The 21,913-nt window shown below is 41.1% G+C and overlaps 1 protein-coding gene across 1 annotated transcript in view; it reads right to left on the reverse strand.

The window, feature by feature from the left end:
- SORCS3 (sortilin related VPS10 domain containing receptor 3) overlaps positions 1-21,913 on the reverse strand; it is a 304,754-nt gene that overhangs the window by 124,813 nt on the left and 158,028 nt on the right. Inside the window, exon 4 of the mRNA XM_086466346.1 lies at positions 12,877-13,035. Coding sequence (XP_086322472.1) covers positions 12,877-13,035 — 159 coding nt within the window. The remainder of the gene's footprint in view (positions 1-12,876; positions 13,036-21,913) is intronic.

Raw genomic sequence — 21,913 nt, forward strand, 5'->3', positions numbered from 1 at the left:
TGCCTGTTCCTATTCTGGAGTTTCTCTGGCTCCAAGATATGCGTGTCTCAGCTGTATAAAAAGATTTTGTTAATACACTGGTAGAGATAAGATATAACGGTGTCCTGTTAAATGGATGTGACATGCTCAGCAGGAAAGCACTACACAGATTGCCATCATAGCAATAGACCCCCACTGAAATCAAGTCACAGATGCTCTGTGTGGTCCAGGGCCAATCTGTAGGATCTGAAGACCTGACTGGGCCCTGAACATCCTCAACTGCAATGGAAAGCAGAGCTAGAAGAGCAGCTAGATGTAAAACGGTGGCAAAGACTTCAGTCCTTGGCACTGCCAACTACAGCCAAGGCTCTGCATCAGGATCAGGACCGTACAGTTCCTAAAGGTTCTCATCCCTGGATGGTTCCCATAGCCCTCTTCTTAAGTACTAGCATTTTTTTTCAGGTTATGCAAATATGCCAGAGGTTCAGCAGATGCCAACAGGAAGTCGAAACACCCCTGCCTTAGCGGCAGAACTGAGAGCAAGGGATAGCCTGCTATTCCCAGGCCTGCTATTCCCACTCCTGACTGTGAGCTCCCAGCCTGGAATGCAGAAATGCATCCCTCAGGAAGCACCTTCACGGGCTGCCCCAGTTCTTGGTTGCTAATGACGTAACAAATAGGCATACGCAGGTGTTTGCATGGGGGAGGAAGGACTGTACCTTCACCCCTCAGCATCATCCATCCAGCTAGCTGCCTCAAGGACACTGGTCTATCCCATCCCAGTCATCCATCTTTGAGGACATTAAAGCTAGAAGTATTGTTTTAAGTAACCCACTGTCATTCTAATGTGCAATACTTCCAAACAGTGAGGTCTTGTATTGTAAAGGCAATGTGCAAACACTAATTAATGCCACCATTACCCAGACAGAAAGAATAGTCCCTGTCAGGCAGATGTCCAACAGTTCTCAGCTGTCTGAATCACTGACAGTAATGGGAGCTGCTGGGTCCCAAATCCTTCTGGATAAAGCATGACCCTTCTTGGTTAACAAAACACAACAGCTTCTTAATCGTCACCTTCCAGAAAGCACTATTGCTCCAGGGGAATTAAATAGTGTCCCTCTGTATTGAATTCTACATGCCCATGGTCATAATTTCAGGTGCTGGCAGACCCAGGCACTTTGCAATAGTGAAAGCCTGTCTGTATAAACACTTCACACCCTAATGTGTAAAGGCTTACATACTTACAGGTCTTAATCCACAAAAGCATTCATGCATAACCTTAAAATTAGGCCCAGGCTAAACCATTTGGCTGCTCTGAGGTCAGGGCTGCCTTTTTTCCTGTTAACATCTACATTTTATATGTAGTGCTATTCAAAATAAAAATTTCATGACAAGTCACATAAACTTATGTTCACTGTCACAGGCTCCTCTCTGTTAGTTCAGCTGTGATATTTTGGGTACAATTAATCCTGTTCTTGTTTGGCCTGGAATAGTGACATTTCAGTAAGATTGAGTCAGTGCACCCTCAGCAAGTTTGCAGATGACACCAAGCTGAGTGGTGCGGTTGACATATCTGAGGGACAGGATGCCATCCAGAGGGACCTCAACAAGCTTGAGAAGGGTCCATGTGAACCTCATGAGGTTCAACAGGGTGAAGTACAAGGCCCTGCACCTGGGTTGGGGCTCAATATCAATAGAGGCTGGGGATGAAGGAATTGAGAGCATCCCTTCAGAGAAGGACTTGGAGCTACTGGTGGACAAAAAGCTGGACATGAGCTGGCAACATGCGCTCATAGCCCAGAAGGCCAACCGTAGCCTGGGCTGCACCAAAAGCATGCCCAGCAGGTTGAGGGAGGTGATTCTCCCCCTCTGCTATGGTCTGGCGAGACCTTACCTGGAGTACTGTGACCAGCTCTGGAGTCCTCAATACAAAAACACATGGAGCTGTTGGAGTGAGTCCAGAGGAGGCCCACGAAGATGATCAGGGGCTGGAACACCTCTCCTATGAGGAAAGGCTGAGAGAGTTGGGTTTGTTCAGCCTGGAGAAGAGAATGCTCCAGGGAGGCCTTACTGTGGCCTTTCAGAACTTAATGGAGGCCTATAAGAAATATGGGAGCAATATTTTTAGCAGGGCCTGTTGCGATAGGACAAGGAGTAATGGTTTTAAACTAAAAGAGCATAGATTTAGACTTGATATAAAGAAGAAATTTTTTACAATGAGGGTCATGAAACACTGGCACAGGCTGCCCAGAGAAGTAGTAGAAGTCCCATCCCTGGAAACATTCAAGGTCAGGTTGGACAGGGCTCTGAGCAACATGATCTAGCTAAAGATGTCCCTGCTTACCTTCAGGGGGTTGGACTAGAAGACCTTTAAAGATCCCTTCCAACCCAAACTATTCTATGATTTCTAAACTCAAGCACCACATTGAGTCAACTCAATGAGAGGGAAAAGGAACCAGACTGAAGCTTTCCATGGTCAGCATCAGCAGACTTCTGAGTGGAGTCAACAGTTGAATTGAATTGTGCTCCTTCTTCAGTTGAAAGTGATATCATCTATAATTCTGCCCAACAGATTTTTAGAGCAGACTTAAATTTGCCATCAGGCCAGGCAAATACTGAGACAGAGCTCAGAAAAGCAATATGGAAGGCAAAGAAAAATGGAAAGAAACAAAAAAGAAAGAAAAAAAAGGAAAAAAAGGCCAAGGAAACCCCTCTGGATTCATCTCATTTCAGTGAAGACGACTGGTAGGTAACTCACATCTACACTAATGAATCTTGATAAATAAAAAAAAAGGACAAGGAATTCCATCTTTGCTTGTACATCATGTTTGCTCTCTCCTTTAGGGTGGGAGTCATTATAACCTGTAGGCATCACAGCAGGAACTAGCAAACTTGATGTTTTTTGTTGCTTTGATCATATTGGAATCATAGCCCATGTAATCCATTTTGCACACATCCAGACAGTAGGGTTGGTTTCAAGTCCCCTAATCTCAGGTAATATAGCAAATACTTATATCTCAGCAAAGGAAATTACTTCCTTGACAGTCAGCAGAGGCCTAGTCAATACAAACGAGTCTAAGGTACAATTTACCTCATCCTAAAATAGTCACCTACATGCGCTTCCAGAAATCAATCAACACCGTCCAGTAGATCACCACCAACTACTATGTGCAGCCTTGGCACCTAATATAGGTATACATTGCTATGTATTAGATCTCTACAGTCAGGCAAAATAAATCACGTCCCCAGTGTTCTTATTCTTCAACCTTTTTCATTCCTTCATGTTTATTCCCAGCTGCTATATTTATAACCACCCCTCACCCCACACTTAGGCCCCAGACAAAATCAATATACAGCCAAGATTTAGCATGGCCCAGGAATAAACCACAGGATCCTTGCTCTGTTACACAATAAACTAGGTCGCTTCAGCAGAACAGCATACTTAAGCATCAAATGTGTCTCGCTCCATTTATCTCTATTTTCCTTTTCAAAGTAAAGCCCGTTCATGAAGTATCTATAACATAAATAAAAAGCAATAGGAAAGTCTGTTCTAGCTAAATCAAGTTTCATGAGCAGTTACTTTCTTTTTGCCACCACAAATCATCACAAGCCCAAAGTTCACTATTTTGCTAGGACAAAATTCGTTGGGCATGTCTGTAGTAGAGCCAGGGTTGCATAATTTGATTTCTCATCTCCTATTAAAACTGCCAGGCTTACCATCATCAGAATGATAAATGCAGAATCATACGTCTTCCTTCTGACAGTAATGTCCATCAATACTTCAAATGCAAACAATTGTGACATTTGACTTTACAAATATTACCTGGTGCACCAACACCACTTAATTAAATCATTTTAAAACTGCTTTTGTTACATTTAATGAATGATATATTAGACTGCAATGAAACATGCAGCAATACAAATACTTCACAATGCTAACAATTAAGGCTCACTTCACTTACGGCAATTGACAACACAAGTGCTCCTCACTTCATTCAGTTTGTGCATTCCAAATGAACTGGTTAGCAAAAAGAGTGCTTCTTTGCTAATGAGTTTTGTAATCAAGGCATCTATTTTAATTTCAAATTGGCTAGATTGGGGGAAATTGCTGAACTAAATGACTGGTTCTAATTAGGATTACAAAAATATTCATCATGCAGCAGAATTAGCGCAAGGTCTTGATTTCCCTGCATTTGCATATAGTTTTAGTTTAAGAGTGGAAAAAAACCTCCTGATAAATTATCTTCCTTTTAATGAATTGAACAAACACTATATCTGTTTTAGTCGTCCTTTCATTTAAAGGCACTGATACATATTCATGATTTGTAAATGGAGTTACATGATTTTGATTCTTCAGTTCATTACCATACTGAAGAAGAGACTTCTGTAAATTGCCTTTAAATATTCCCAATCTCAAGGGTTTGGTGGTTTTTTCGGTTTTGTTGGTTTGTGGGTTGTTTTTTTTTTTTTGGTTGGTCTGGGTTTTTTTAACTTTACTAGCATTTCAGTTTATCTGTTTGATGGAGCCCTGTCTGCCTGGGAAAGCTGCTGGCAGGTGGCTTGTCCAGCAAGGGACACATGATATGTTTGTAGAACCTGATGATCTCAGAAGAGCATTCAAAAGGCAAAGAGATGAAAGGCTTATTTGTGGTTAAGTCATGGGAACGGGACTCTATCTGGGTTCAGTTTCTGACTTTGTTATAGTCCTCAGTGGTAGTTAAGCAATGAAGCACTTTAATGACCTGTGCCTGAATACACTATGGATACTGCAGGGACAATGCTTTGTCTGTCAGCTTCATGTTTAATTGCAAGTTCTCTGGGGCAGAGATTACTTCTCAATATGAATGTGTAATGCAATGAATCAGTCGGTATGGTAGGGATTTCTAAGAGCAGTTATTGTAATATGGCTTGTATTAAACATGAAACACTAAGTGTTCCTTTATAGCTGGGCAACATACTCACTTTATTTCATTCCTCAGTTACGATAAGCCTGTAGGAGTAATTGTTATTATGGCAGCTTCCTTGATTTCTTTCCCCTTTGGGTGAAGAAAAGAATGCAGTAGGTGTGCCTCCAGCTTCACTCTGCAGGGTGCTCAAACGCCTAGTGACTGGTGCAAGATAAATTTGAAGACTGAGTATTGTATCCATAGGACTGGAACCACAGTCATCGTGCTCATCAGATATCAATGAGCCATGATAAGAAATTAGCCCCAGTGTGTTCTTTCACATCATACAATGAAATGGTGACTCCACCATGAGGATCCATGGAGGAGCAGAAAGAGCTTATTTTCCTTATTAAATATAATGTTCGCATCTTGCTAAGAAAAACTGTTACCCAAGAGGTGCAGTCTCGAGCTGTTGCTGATAAAAGGAGAGGTTGCTCACACTTCTGACAACTATAGTTACATCTAAATTCCACGATCAGGAGTGCTGCTGAAGACTAGGTGACTGTTCTGAATGCCTGCTGATTTATAGCAAAATGAGATGTGAGGCAGCCACCAGCCCACCTCTTCTCATCAGCTCCATACCTCAGTTTCTAAGGAACAAAAACCTACAGCCCTGGGATGGAGTCATGTCTCACTTTGGACATGCAGCAGCACACACTGCTTCACTGCTTAATTGCAGAATTGCACTGTCCAACATCAGGAGTTCCAACTTAAAGTGCAATATCCTCACCTGAGCACAACCTCGAAGTCCCCATGTGCCTAAGTTTCCATGAGAGGCATAGAAAAAGCTGAGACTAGGGGCTGGGGCACTTGCTGGAAATGACGGAGAATGTAACTCCCCAGTCTCTGTGCTAGTGAAGCTGAACAGTGCAGGTGGAGAGGGAGCTAAGTGTGGAACCTTGCAGAACTGTCAGCCCCTGATCAAGGGTCCTTCAGTGCACTTAGGGCTCTCAGTGTCCCAGCTCAGTGACCTACTACAACAGGAAAAGAGGAGATGAGGACTTGTCTTTTTCTTTCATTTGTGTGTATGTGCACCTATAAAGGTCTGACTTAATTTCTTTATATGACTCCGCTTCATAAGGAGCCACATGGAGAGGATAAGGGGAAAGGGGCATCAGTTGCACCAGGATAGGTTTCATCTTTCTATAAGACAGACATTTTTTACAGCAAGAACAATCAATCACCGGAACCTCCCCCACAGCGACGTAGTGGTGTCCCCCTTACTGAAGGCTTTCAAGACATGATTGGACAGGGTTCTAGGCTCCCTTGCCTACAAAAGGTTGGACCAGATGATCTTCCAAGATCCCTTCCAAACTGGACTGTTACAGAAGTCTATGAAAATGGCTCATTATGAAGAATCCCAGACAAAAATGGATGACTGCCTAGAATAAAGTGCCTATATTTTGAGAACATGAACCCAGCCTTGCCCTCCTCTCAGCAAGCCCCACAGGATTTCTTTGGCAGCACCCTATCCCACCGGACACTGTCAAAAAAAAAAAAAAAAAAAGGCCTAAATGAGCTGTGTTGTACTGGGAGCCTGGGCCCAAACTCCAGGGAAGACTTTCACCTGACAGCAGAAAGGCACTGCCGTTGTGGCTCTGGCTCTGTGCATTTAGGCTATTAAAAAAAAAAAAAAAACCCACTTTCCCACCTAGTCCCAGTGTTATCTGCGATACTTTGGGGTAAATTCAGCAGTGTCTAGTGAAGATAGTCAGGGCGCTGACATGCACCGCCTTCATTTTTCAGATCATGACTTGCCACATCTCCAACACTGAAGGAATCTCCCCAGTCAGACGTGATACTGTCTGCCAGGTGCAACTTGGTGATATGTTATCTTGCACATTTTATTTATCACCTCATTTGAACAGATATCAAGATACTCACTTTCTTTTGTTCACTTCCTGCCGAAGATTAAGCTCTATGGAGGGAGAAGCCATGATTGCCAAACTTCTTGTTTATCCAGTGTTCTCAAATTCATAATAGGTAGCTGGGGAATTTAAATTGGGCTGTTATTGAATTATTCAATCTATCACCTATTCTCAGTGGGTTCCAAATCACAGTTTGGCCTCTAAGAAACAGGTGGAACTGTATCTCTTTGCATAGTCTTTTTTCTCTTAACAATGGTGATTTGAAATATTTTAAATATTCCCCTATTCCCTATTTCCCCCATATATTCTCTCTTTTTTTAAAAGAATATCTTTTAAAAAATATTCATGCAAGAGTGTGCACATTGCTCTGAAAGAAGTTTCAACATCATTCAAAGAGAAATTCTGTGGAGCTGGAAACTCCACTCTGTCTCTGCCTCCAGACTAATCCATTCCCCAGAGGGTTACTGGGGATTGGAAAGTTGAGCTTATTGAGAATTAGTTGGTTCCTCGAATAAATGAGACAAATCATGAGGCACTTGAAATATTAGTATCAGAAATGCAAGAACAGTTCAAGATCTTCATCCCCAGCCATTATAAATAGCAGCAACAAAAACTATACCTTATATATATGCTGGTAAACTCTGAGCTTTCACAGCACTCCTTGAAGCAGTTTCCAATACTTTCCAACAGAGAATATCACACCTTTTTCATATACTCCCCTTCCCATCACACTTTGATACAAGGGTCATTTAAAATGGCTTCCTATATATTTTCTGCAAGAACCTGTGAAAAGTGGAGGATGAAGCCCTATTTTCCCTTTGTATTGTCTCATCTATCCAAGTGCCAATATGGACACTACTAGCGAGACCTAGCCTGACTTGCATCAAAATTGGCTGTAACATTTACATAGTGTCCACCTTCTGTCAAAAGCCACAGGGGGCCATTAATAGAGCCAACACATGCACACATCAGATTGCAGTATTTTATCAATAAAGAAGACACACACAAAGCTACTGGGAAGAGATCCAAGATTTTCAACTCACAAGATGCAATTAACCTCCTAGGGCCTGACAATCGCACAATGCCACATAGCTGCTCAGGGGTGGGTAGTACACCCACCCATGCTTGCTTAAAGCCCTGCAAAAATTCCTCCTGTCTATGCTTTACATGTTGTCAGAAGATATTAGGGTCTACGAACTTGTTACACATTCATGCCCACACAAACAAGATTCTTGGCTCAGCTATACTGCATTTATTTTATTTGATAATACAAGAGAGTCAGCAAGGAAGAGGAGGGTCATAATTGGCTACAAAAATTAAGAACAGGAAAGATAAGCTGTGTCAACTCATACTTGAGAAGGTAGCCTCAATAATTCTTTGGCTACTCCAAAGAGAAAACAAATTGTGGTGGCTGTGAATCGTCCTTAAATGAACGAGTAACCAGCAGACACACAGCAAAACATCTTTCAGAAAGGCTGCTGAGCTCCATCCCTCTCATTGAATCTTCTCCCTTGCTCCTGGGAATAGCCCCAAGCAGAAAAAAGAGGGACAATACCCATGTGAAAGTAGTAATAAAAGATCTGGGGATGGAACTGATGCTGTATTCAATTACTTCAGTTGACGGAACAGATAATTTTGTCAGAAAGCCTTTGGCTTTCTTAACTACGAAGGCATATTTCAAGGAAAAGTTCTGTTGAGAAGAGATGGGCTCCTCTTAAAGAAGTGGAAGGTCATTTTTGGACATAAGATCACTGTGAGGCTTGGGCTTTAGACTAGAATCACGTGGGACTGGTAGCAAAAGTCCACAGGTAGGTATAAAACCAGATTCATGCAAAGGATATACTAGGGGTTATTCAACAACAAGGCTATAGGATGAGCAGTGAGAAGAGCAAGTCTATCTGCAGAACATCCTGCAACACCTGCACATCAAGACTGAGAGTAAGAAAGGGCCAGCAGGAGAAGCTGGAACTTACGATCAAAATTACACATAATAGTGGCATAACAGTGACTGGCTGAGAAAACTAGAATATTACTGCAAGAAGGCATAAGTTACTCAGGAAAGACAGGACAAGCCTTGCATGTCACCGATACATATACTCGGTTTGAGGTCTCACAGCATTCTCCTAAGCAAGCTAGAAGACTGTAGGTAGCTACTATCAGCTGGGTAAAAAAAGTAAGTGGGATGCCATATTCTTAAAACAGTTAACACTTGGCCACTGACAAACTGCAGGGGACATAAAAAGACTGTAGTTCCACAAGGGTGCCACAGAGTTCTAGATTATTCCATTTATTCACTACTGTCTTAGAATAGTGAATACACCTTCTAAGTTTAGAACAGTAAATACACCTTCTAAACCACCAACTTCGAAGTGACAATAATTCTGTTAGAGGACAGAATTCAAAATACATTTGTTCTTTTTAGTTGGTTCATTTTTTTTTCAATCAACTGGATGAATAGCCTAATGTCAAATGTGCAGAAGTTAGCTAAAAAGGAGGGATGCTAAGGATAAAGAAGTGATTGGAAAAGAGGCTTGAATCACAGCCATGGAACTGTAGGTCAGAAGATCTCAGAGGAAAACTTTCTGACAGGAAGATACAAAACATTGACTATTTTTATTTCACACAAAAACTTTAATACACTTTTCTATTGTTTATACACAAAACAACTTTAAAATCTTTTGATCTAGGCAGTGACCAAATCAATTATATGTAGGGAACTAGCTGCTGATATTTCATTTTACTGTGTGGAACAACATAGTAGGCAAAATGGATTTTCAGATTCATCACTTTCATTCCAAGTTGACCACAGCTTGCTTACACCACCATATTAATATTTATTTCATTACTTTTCTTTCAGTTCCAAATAATAATCTGAAAGTTATTTTTTAATCTAAGAAATCAAATTAAATTTGCAAACTTCTTTAAACATTAACAGTTATGACAGGGAGCATTAGATCTTCTCTTAATATTTCCTACTGCTGGGAGTCAAATCGTATGTGATTTGTTTCCAGAGTTATTGGCATTTTTAAATCTGTCACTAAAGGAGTCATTACAAACAGACATTAAAGGTCAAACACACTTTTAAAGCTTAGAGACATGAAAGATCACAGTCTCCCACTGCAGGAATGGCTGCACCATTGAACATACACCAAGCCACTGACTTTCATCAGCACCTTCCTTGTCACTATATCTGTAGTTGAATATTACCTGCAGCTTACAGACTAATGATAAACTTTCTATTTTATTACCCTTTCATGCATTTAAATCAGAAGTGTTTCAAAGTGGTTGTAACCCAAAAACCTGGATACCTGAAATGAGAAAGCAAGCACTATTTGATCCAGAACCACATATTTTGTGCCAGGTGATTTCATGCTGCCCCACAGGAAAACAGGCACAAAAACAAAGGACAGAGGAGTACCAGCAGAACCAGGCTGCAGTTGGAGAATTAGCCCCTGATAACAGTATGGCATCTCTTTGGACAGCCTTCTCACAACCTCAATGCACTACTGAAGCCTCTCCAGCCACTTATTTTAGGAGCTCTTGAGATCTCTCTTCTGGTCAGCAGCAGAGAGATCAAATGATCACTGTCACTGGCATCACCCCATGATCACAGCTAGGAGAGAGGGCATGGCATAGCAGTGTGGGAAGGTGTGAGACCCAGATCTGGCTTCTAGAGAAAACAAGAGGAGAACAACCACAACAATCTTATGAAGATGCATAAGACCTGATGAAGCTACTGAAGGAATTAGGACTGTCAGCCTAAAAGACACTTTGTTCTTCTAATTGACCTAATCCCTATCCAACAAAAGGTCATGGTTGACCTCTGGTTCCCACTCAGCTGTTCCCACTCCTGTTTCCAGACAGGCTGGAATGTATTACACTGGCCTGTCAGAAGACTTCTTCTCGGGACTTCACCTAGCATGGCTGTCACAATCTATAGCACTGCCTTAGCACTCTAACAGCACTGCCCATTATCTCAGTATCAACAGTAACTGCAGTGAAACTGCATGATCTTGAGCCAGAGTGACAATTCTTTTACAGCTCTTACTAAGCCAAGATGTGACTGAGCACAATCTATACCTGGGTTACGACAAGCAAACACTTCAACTGGGAAAATTGCTGCCTCCATGGTTCCACTCAAGGATCAACTTTCAACCAGCACTTGAGGCCATCTTTCTGAACACTGAAGAAAAGCATCATGAGTGGCCTTGAACACAAAAGCAGACATAAAGGCAAAGCCTGAACTTCAAGTCACTCCATTTCCATTTGACCAACAAGCTGCAGAGCACCTCATCTTTGCTCTCACACTGTGTACAAATTTGCCCAGTTCCTGGGATAAAATGCAAGAAGCCTCAGGGTGTTTCTAACTCACAGTTCATTTTCCTTGGCTCTTTTCTGAGCAGATGAGAACAGCTAAGGTGGGCAGTCAGGCACTTTAGTTTGAAGAAGCAGGAGCAAATATTCTCCTGAGCCACTATCTCTGTACTAGACCAGGGGAGAATAATTACAACCTCGCAGTCAAGTGTGCGTGCATACTTTGTTTTAATTTCTCCTTCCAGTGGCTAACATCATAAATCATGACATTAGTCACAGAAAGACTACAAAGCACTGGAAAGAGAAGTACAGTGTCTCAACCCAAGAGCAGATGCTCCTCACTCACTACAGCTGGATGTCTTTGCAAACACGTACTCAGCGTGTCATATCTGGCTTCTCACATCCATAAGGACCTCATCAGGTGTCTATTTCTTTCAGGACTGCCTTTGTACAAACACCAGCACCTTTAAAATCTTTACCTCCAGTTTAAATGCAGCATCAAACCATTCCATGACATCAAATAGATTGGTCTTTCTAGCCTATTTCAAAATCCCTGTTACATTGAACATCTGAGTGCACAAAACTATTCGACATTTGACTAACTCCTTCATACAGTAAGGACTTGACACTATGAAAGGAGTGTATTTACAATAGCTTCATGCTTGCAAATGTCACTCAAACATCATCAGTAGCATAGCAGCAAACCACCTGGTGCCTGCCATAGCACCCTGTTAACAAGTGGATGGAAAAGTTGCATTGGGAAGTACAGCGGTGGTAGATTATTTGATTATACTCTCAGTAACTCCTCGGGTAAAGACTTACACTAGCCTTTCAGAGGAAATTCTGTCAAATTCTGCAAAAGGCACAGTATTTTGGGTTTATCATCGTTATATCTGGGATGCAAGACTGACTAGTTTAGAAAACTTCAAAAATAACTGTAGGAACACACACACTTGAAAAACTTAAGAAGAGGCTATTCATCATGTTTTTACTTTCCAGAGCCTACGGATGATCAGAAATGGAAGCGAGGAAAGATAAAAGCTTGGTAAGTTTTAAGCTTTCTAAAATTTGTAACTTGATTATCCAGTCTATGTCTTAGCTTTGGACTGTAGTGGGGACTGCTGTTCCAGTATCAAAGCACAACACTCCACAGCCATGACACTTTTCAAATCACATTGCACCTGCATTACTCAGCACCTTTCAAGATAGATGAGTGCTATGTAAGAGCAGGCTTGCTAAGGACAAAGTAACAGACTTAAGAGTTATCTCACTAACAGAAGGCACTGCAAAGTGTCTTAAAAAGTGGCACAAAGGAGTTTCTCATCTGTTGCTGCTCAATGATTTCCAGACATCGAGTTCAGTTTGCAAGCAGAAAGAACACACCCTCACAAGCAACAGCCAGCTGTCATGGACCAACCCAGCCCAAACGCTCGATCCTCAAAGACAGCTCAGCAATCACCAAGGTCTACAAATCAATAGATTTTTAGAAGAGCTCCATATGTCATGTCAAATCTCAGATTCTTTTCCTCTTTCATACTATCACCACTGCTAAAGCTTCCATACCCATCATGATCACAGCATAACTGCACTGCCTCTAGCAAGCCAGCTTTGGAGTCACTGGGTGGGTTTTGAGCACATTTAAACCTGCAAGGTGAGAGCACCAAGGCATACCATAATTTCTTCACCATCTCTGGAAGTGTGCAGTGCTAGACACCATCCCCTTCAACACCTGGCTCAAGAACCATTGAAATGTGAAGCCATTTGCTCACCTTTTGATCCAGACTGTAGGCCAAGATCCACTCCTCCTGCTTGGGGTGGAAGAGCAAGCTCTGGATATAGAAGTTCAGACGGTACTTCTGATAGGTAGCCCCTTCATCAGAGCTGATAAGGATGCTGCTTTCAATCTCTGGATCACTAAGGAGCATGATCTAAATAGAAAAATGGAGGAAAAAATGTTAATGGAAAATTAAAACTGAACATCATGTAAAAGTAAGGTCATACCACACTGATTCCTATTAGATGTATTCACTTATTATTCCTTATTAGAAGTATTAATAGTGTTTCACTTCTATTTTTAGGGGGATTCATTCATAGATTTATTCAGTGATTCCTTTTTTTCATTCTCTTTTTATCCAAATAAAATCAGAAAGACTTGCAAGAATGAAAAATGCTATGTTGATATCAAAGCTGATTTTGGTTGGGTATAGCAATTTCAGACAGACACACCAGACTTTTCTGGTTCCTTTCCAGTCTACCATCTCTCTTCCCAAATGTGGAATACTGTCTTCAAAAGTGCAGAACAAGGCACTCCTGAGATTTAAGGCTCATCACCTGGCAGCTTCCAGAGCTACAAATGAGAGCATCACCTCACAGGAAATACAGAATGCCTACCTAGATCAGCTGCTGGCATCTGAAAGTAGTCCATGTGCACGTGTGCAAACATTGATACACAATCTTGCTTCCAATTTACACAGTAGGAGATATTCATTCACTCAGTGGACATATAATTCTCCCCAAGCGAGGGAAAGTGTATGACCTCAATTTGTACAGGGAGAAAAACACTTCTGAGCCTCTAATTTTAATTAGAAAATTATTACCAATATTTTAAAATGGGTTGATTTCACATTATCAGATGGCATGCTCTACATAAATGTTATCAAGAAAAACGTTGAGGAAACATTAACACCTTATTAACATCTGGAGAAAACGACATCACATTAAAGCAAATGCCAGTACCATAAAATAAAGGCAAACAGTAGGAAATAAATTAGAGCTGTGCTAAACACAGCATGTTACTGATACAGGAGCTGAAACTAATATAGAAACCACCTTTCAACAGATCCAGGAAGTGCCTTTTTCAGTTAGCTGCAGAATGATCAGCTAGCTGAGATCCACTGCAGTTTCGTTACCCTCATCTCCACATTAACTTTTCTTATCCAACCTCACAGAGCTCCAGCTTCACCACCGCGCTATGGAAACACATGAATTTTTACAGCAAAAATCAGTTACAAGGAATGGTAAGACCCTTTGCGTGTTAGACCTTGATCAAGCAAAAAATTTCACTGATTGTTTAATCTTAAGCACCTCATTAACTCCATGAAGTCACCAAGGGAAAGTGAATATAATGTGAATGGTTTCTGATCCTTTCCATTAAGAAATGAAAAGGGCCTTTAAAACTAGAACTGAATGTGGTCCCAGGGTGAAGCCACCTGTATGAAGCCAGCTGGAGCTCAGAGATACTTCAACTTAATACCACTTACTCCTCCTCACTTATACTGCTTACCAGCCTCATGAAGCAATCTCCATCTGTTCCCACAGAAAGCCACACCACAAGCCCTGAAAAAGTGCACTTGCATTGTGCTCTGGTGCCCAGCACAGGAAACAAGAAATGTCCCCATAGGCATCTGACTCCCTGGGAATTAGTCTTGAGAACAGGTCCCAATGGCCTTCACCTAGAAGGAAGGTTTGGTACATTTCTTGTTTTTAATCAGATCAAAATACGTATTTCATTTTGCTCCAGACAAGAACAGTTTCTCCACTATTTCAAGATTTTTTTCTGTCACTGGTGATTTAGATTTCAAAGATGTTTTGTCCCTCAAGTATACTCCTGTTCACCTAAAGCATATTGCCTGTACCAGGCAGAGAACTGTAACATAGTTTAGTAAAAATGACTTGCTTCTGCAGAATAGAAGGAGGACGTAAGATTGCCAACATAACAAGACATTCCAGAGAGATCTTACATTTGAAGGGAAGGATACTTCAGGAGTAAAAAGCTTTTCCACCTGATGTCGCCAAAGGTTACAAAGTTAATAATGCTGTATATTAAAAGGTCACTGTTAAAGTTCTGCCCTCAGATAAGGAGCACAAGACAGCTAACAGTTGCACAGACCTGATGTGGTACACATGCAAAACATCCACTCTGCCCTTTCACACATGATCTGCAACACTTCCGTGGATAGTTCAAGAAATGGGTCAGATGAGATGGAAAGGTGATGTTTCCACCAGATGGTTCAGAAAGCCAGGCAATTTGTTCCTCTGGAAGCGTAACAGTGGTTGCAAGATCAAAAAAATGAAACCATCACTAGGAGAATTAAGAGCTAGAGGGAAAGTTGGATGAGTCCAACATCAGTCATACCTTGTTGTAAGTGCCATCACATTAGTCACCCACCCACCTTCACCCAGTTCTGATATCAACTCTCCATTCTTCAAATGGAGAAAAGAACACACCCAACATCTTAGTTGTCATCCATCCTCTCAGGCAAGGCTGACCCTACACTAAGCAGGGTGGAAGAAGAAACAGGAGGCTAAATCAAAGTAAAAAGAAAAGGCCGCCACCAGTCATACAGCTAGGACTGGCCCACAGTTTTGCTATGTAGCAAGTAGGAAGAGTGGAAGAGTCTTGGGTTTTTTTCTATTATTATTTGTCTTTTTTCTGCTGGACTCTACGTGGGGAGGTGACAACTTTTGGCAGGGGAAATAGCAGGACATTTGTCAAAGGCCTGAAACTGCCATGTCTCATTATGAGGCCAGGGCGAAGGATCCACCCTAGCAGTGATTTAGATTAATCGCTTTTCATTAAGAGCCAATAAACAAACTCCCTTCAGAATGAGCATTTCTGCCAGCACCCTGTGTTGCCATTTATAATTGCCATAAGGAATAGCAAAGGAGCACCAGAGAGCTGTCAAATGTAATTTATAGGTTTTTAAGATCTAATCATTTTCTATAATATTAAATTAAATGGAAGCCTTTATTAAAAAGGAAATTACATTTCACCTTGCTACATTTTAGAAAAAAAAAAATATATATATACAGACACATATATGTAAAATATTTTCGGTTGCTGCCTTCTCCAGTTTAAGTGGAGAGGGGAAGAGGAGGCAGGATCGATTACTGCTAAGGATAAGTCCTTGAAAACATACTTGAGATGAGGTGGTTTACACTACACAGCTTTTCCTCTAGAGGCTATAGCCTGACCTCCAAAATTCAGTGGACAATGAATGGCAAGCACCAGACAACACAAACCAGGCTGAAAATCAGACTGCACTTCAGGTAGTTCCTTAGGAGACAAATACAGAAGTGAGCTGCCTGGTACGTAGTGTGTCTCCTTTAAAGTGGGAGCTTTGGGGGCAACGATGACACATATAGAGCTGTTCTGAATGAACTCCAGTTCAGCAGAACACCAGACAGCAATGAGGGAAGCACATAGAAGGAAGAAGATTTGGAAAGGCCACCTTGCAAGAACAACAAACTACAATGTATGGACGGAGAACCTTGGCACGTGTCCAGCTCTGAATGCTTCAGGGGGATTTATCCCAGGAAATAAGAAGCACAAGCTATAGGCAGAAAGAACAAGGAGGGGAGGTGTTACATCTATACCTGCCATAATGTAGTTGGTACACAAGCCATAGAAGTAGCTAAGAGTCACTCATCTTTGTTGAAGAGCATGTAGGACACTTAAAGGAGCTCTGAACAAACGCAGAAGTGGGGAGGAAGGAAAGTGACATCTTATCACAGCACAAATCCACTAAAACAGCATGCCCGATGATGAGGCTAAGTAAGAAAAACTAAGGCAGGATTTGTAACTAAGAATCTGAGTTCCTGCTACCCTGATTAAAAACCCAGGTGTGTCACTGGCTTGAACACAAGCATCTTCCTTAGTATTGGTTTCACATAGGCTATGTCCATAGGCTATGTGGATGAGTCAAGATGGTGACACACTCCCCTTCCTCTGCTCCAAGCTAGTCAGGCACAAAGACAATTGTGATATGGAATATTGAGCCACACTAGTAATGAGCAAGCACACTTCTCACGAGCATAATGCTACCATGTGCCCAGATGATACTAGCTTAGAGCTACAGGTAACCTGAGCTGATACCTGCCTCAATCTGTCTACTGCAGTTATGCCAAAGACTCCCCTACAGCCTGGAACTCAGTTCTTCTCTCGGTATCCTTCACAGCTGTGCCCTCACATTGGCAGGCCTGCTTGGTACATCACTGCTATCCTTCCTCTTCTGCACCCAAGGCACAAGAAACGCCCACCCCCCTCATCTTACGTGTATCCATAGCATCAGATTCAAAAGCTTTATCATCGCTCTTGCTCCCTGATTCTGTTACCTCAACACAACAGAGATCTGTTTTGTACACAGCTGAATCTTTTAATAAACTATCTCTGGACAAAAATCAAAATGTGCCACATAAAAGGCATTTTTATTAACGTTAGTTTTCATTGAATCCCTTTATTTTTCTCAACCAACATAAATTTTGACTGTAAATTATCAAAGCACATCTTTCTAAATCAGCACAGAGAAGTTTCACAGGTACAGTATCTGTAGCAGTAGTACCACTGAGTTACATTAGCAGGAAGCATCCTAGTAAATGAATAAAGAATACAGGTTCAAAATAAATGTCTTTTGTTCCCAGAAATAAGTAGACAACATTAAACCATTGTGTACTGCCTTCTGATTTTCCTCTTCATTTTAATATGCTTTTCATAAGCAGTCCTTTTCAGAGGTCTCAGTCACATTCTCATTTGCTTATATAAAGTGCTATTCTAAAAAGAAATAAACAAAACAGTTTAAAAAAATACATCTACAAACCACCCAAGCCTCCATAGCTACAAAATAAAGCCAGCTCCATAGCAAAGTATTAGCAATTTGCTCTGCAGCACTGCATTGTTCTCTTCTGCAATTGAAAAGGTAGATCTGCCACAAACACTGCTGTAAAACCAGAAAATTAAGGTTTCCAGTTTACAGCTTCATAGTGATTTCCATATTGAACGTGCTCAGTTTATCTGCGAAAAGGCTTTTTTTTTTGGCCTCCCCCCACTAGACCCTCAACTAAGAAGCACTTTAGTTCCTTCCTAAAAAAAAACCCCTACCTCCTAAAGGTAGGCTACATCTACATCAACAACAGGAAAATGCAAATCTGATTAAAAAACAAAAACAAAACCTTTTTTTTTGCTTTCCCATTTCGATTTAACATTTAAAGGATTGTATGGTCCCACAAGACCTTTAGAGTTAAGCCTGCTTCCCAAAGTTCCATATTAGCTTTGAGTTTAAAAAGCCATAAAGTTTCAACAATTTATGCCGAAACATCAATGCAAACAGAAGATTTTTGCTTTGTTTGGACTTAGGAGGTCCTTTTCTCCTTTTGAAACTGAAAAACCAAAATCAAATGACATTTAAAGGCTTAAAGATATAAAAATAATTTTCCTCCTTCAAAACATCAGTTCATCACAAGTATGTTCAATGGGAATAGTTCAGAAATGTCTTCTAGGAAAAGTAATTTTTTACTGCTGAAGCATTTCAATTAAATGTTTGACCATCTGATATTTGTCACTGGCAAATATTTGGTTATTCATTCCCCTCCCATTCTTCCTCTCTCCTACATCATTACTGTAATTTACTTGCCCTGCAGGCTAAAGGAAGACCTCGGAGGTATATACACAACCTTAGCCTCTTAGAACACAGCTACACAGTATACCTGAAGCCCTCCTATGCCAATTCCATGGAGGACAGATGCAACTCATTGCAAAGAAAATCATCCTTTTTTCTTTTTTCCTCATCATGTGTCAGTTCAATTTAAAAACTTCAGTTTAATTAAGTCAGCCCAAACCCCTCTGAGACAAAAATGTTCTGGTGTCGTCACAAGTAACTGTCTACTTACCAGGAAAACTAACACACATAAAGCAGTATTAAGCTACAAAAATATCTTTACACGATTTGCACTGGTTTAGAAAGCACGCCTTAACTTTACATAAACTTTTACAGATGTTAAAAAACAGCTAGATACCTGCTCACTGCCCTGTAGATACACTGACCTCGGCAACAATCAGGGGAAAAGGAAGCCAGCCTCTACTTTCCAGTCATCAAGACCAGCATATCAGACAGGAGAAAACTGTAGATAGCAGTAATAAAAATCTGTTCCAGAGAGAAAACCTATTTATCTACATACAAGTAAAGCAAGCCACCCCATTACTTAGCAACTGGCAGCCATGACAAGAGGGACTTATGCTCTCTGGGAAGCCAAACAAGACAGGCATGAAGAAGGCAACAGCTTCCACATAACTACTAACTTTGAGTCCCAAGGAAAACACTCATTGCAATCCCTTGTGTTAACAAAGTAGCCCAGATTTGGGGCTCCTTCTTGCTTCACATGGCTCAAAAACTTCCTTAATGTTATGGATAACCTGCAGGCACCAGTCAAGCAGTAACGATGCACTGAGCTTTCATAAGAGGAAAATTGTCTGGACCTACCCTGTTTCAACTTCTTGCAACTTCACTTCTTATTGCCTCAAATTTAACATTAATAACAGATTTAATTAATGAATATAGCACCAGATCACCACCTCTCAGAACCATAATACTGTAATCCTAAAGGATGAAGTGCACTGCACTCACTTTATAAGGGTTTATGAAGCATGTGTTATAAAAGTACCTCAACCATAAGGCTTTTATACCTTGGCACTCACTTCAATACATTCCCATAAAATCCAAGCAATGTCTAACTGTTAAAGGTGACTTTCACTACTGTATTTATTATTGGATAATGAAAAATGAGTCAGACACCCATAGAAACTGAGCAATGAAATAGAGTTTCATGAGACTTTTGCATTGGGTCTGCATTATATGTACCATGACCAAAGAACCAAATAGCTCTCTCAAGACCTTTCAGGCACTTCTTGCTAACCTCTCTCCAGAACTTACTTCCCATCAGGACTGTAATTACAGATCAACCTCTACCCTGTAGAATCCCATTGCTTGTCACTGAACTATCCAGATGTCAACAGCTGTTTCTGTAAGCATTCAATTCCTGTGAAGGACCTCCTCCATAGACTCTTCCAGCTGTGCTGGAGACTGCAGCTGTGTACTCCAGTAACTTGGTTTGAGAAGACAGCACAGATCTCTGACACTAACATCAGGGGGACTCTATCTGGGGGTTCCCCATCTTTCCAGCATTGGGAGAGAATGACCAGAGCATATCATGATATTCAGGTTACATGCAGATCCTATGTCTTTGTAGAACATTTTGTCTTTTTAGAGGGTACATGAAAGAAGAGAACTGTTACAAGGTAGAAAATAAGCTATAAAATGATTATTTTTTTTTTTTTAACCTAAACCAGTAGAGTCTTCTGGTGACACTGCAACTTGAAAGGGGACATCACTGGGGTGCTTGTTCATATTGATTAATTTCAAATGCTCTTCTGAAATGCAACTTAATTATTCTGCTCTCCCCTTGTATATATTTAGACAGTCCATCTTCAAAATCGAGAGCAAGTTTCATCATCAGTTCTGTAAGTTGTACCACAACAATATTCTGCATAGATATCGAGACCATTTTGTCAGTTAGAAACGACACAAGCATAAATCTACTGTCCAAAGGGTACACCCTCCCCAGCAGGATCGAGCACACAGCAGAATCCTGGTACTGTCAGAAATAAAAGTAAGAATTTCAGCTATAACCAATCTATTATGTGCCTTGTCTCAACAGAACTTGGAACCAGTAGTCCAAGGGAGCATAAGCCTGGCCTGTGAGGATGAGATACCAGTGTTACACTCTGACAGTAAACATGCAGTTGGAATATATAGTCCCAGCATATATCCTGTGTGCTACATACAGTTGGCTCATGACACATTCAGGATGACAGCATCTCAGTAATTCTTTCATTTGCTTCTTGCAAAGACTAAAAAGGATGGAGCTGCCAGAAGGACTTCGGAGAGACTCTGAGATAGAGCAGTTTGCTGGCAAAAGAATAATTATCTATTGTCCTCCTATCTGAAAATCCATAGAAAAGATATCATCCCAGTACTCACATGATTAACTCTAAGAAAAGAGATTAGGAAAAGCATATCAAATGAGGACAAGCACCTCCTCTAAAAGATGGACATCAGCCCACCATGCTTGTTTACAGTGAATAACTCTGGTTAATCTTTCTGACCGCTACTATTTGTCATATCTAATTATATCCAGATTACAATTATAATTAATTGTTCAGATTTGTACAAAATTAAAGCAGGCTCTTGGCATTGCAGCCATACCTGCTATAAATTACCATACCAAAACAAAGCACTTCACAGAATTCCAAGCCCACACACCCCATCCTCTATGGAGAGAGTGCTTCATTTAATTACCACCTCCAGCAGCTGTTCAAGGGCACAGATGCACCTTGCAGGATGCCCTGAGGATCAGGAGCAAACCAAGGCTAAATTGGATACAGAGCAAGAGCCCCTCAAGGAAAACCACTCTGCCATCCTCCTTGGCAAGTGGGAAATGAAAAAATATCATGGCTGTAAGGCTTGGGCAAAATCAGAGCTGGGAAAAGAACTCAGATATGCTAAGGCTGCCATCCTAACATGCCCACAAGGCCAAATCCCAGGCTGGATGCAATTTGCACGCACAAGAGTGGAATAAGCCATCGTACTAGACCTAACAAAGCAGAACGTCTCATCTTTGTTTTACTGCTAAGCAGGTCAGAACAACATGTCTCCACGCTTTCTCTTGTCTTTCTGGCACTGGACACATGTACTTTTCACATTTAATTACAAGGCACAGCAAGCATTTGCTTGTTAAATTTCAGGTGCCAGTGGGGATGGAAGCCATCCAAAAAGCATGTGTTTGACCTGGCAAAGAGTGACTGATTGGCAACAGCCACATGCTTGGTTGTAAAACCTTTTCATTGTCACAGCAAGGCAGAGTTTACCCAAGGTTACTCCATCCCATTATACTCTTGTTACAGCTGCACACTCTCCAGCTCCCCACAGATCATCACAGCAAAGTCCTCTGCCACAGTAAACCCACCTTCCAGAG

This window comes from Leptosomus discolor, chromosome 6, assembly GCF_034619465.1.
Source record: "Leptosomus discolor isolate bLepDis1 chromosome 6, bLepDis1.hap2, whole genome shotgun sequence".
Taxonomy (NCBI): domain Eukaryota; kingdom Metazoa; phylum Chordata; class Aves; order Leptosomiformes; family Leptosomidae; genus Leptosomus; species Leptosomus discolor.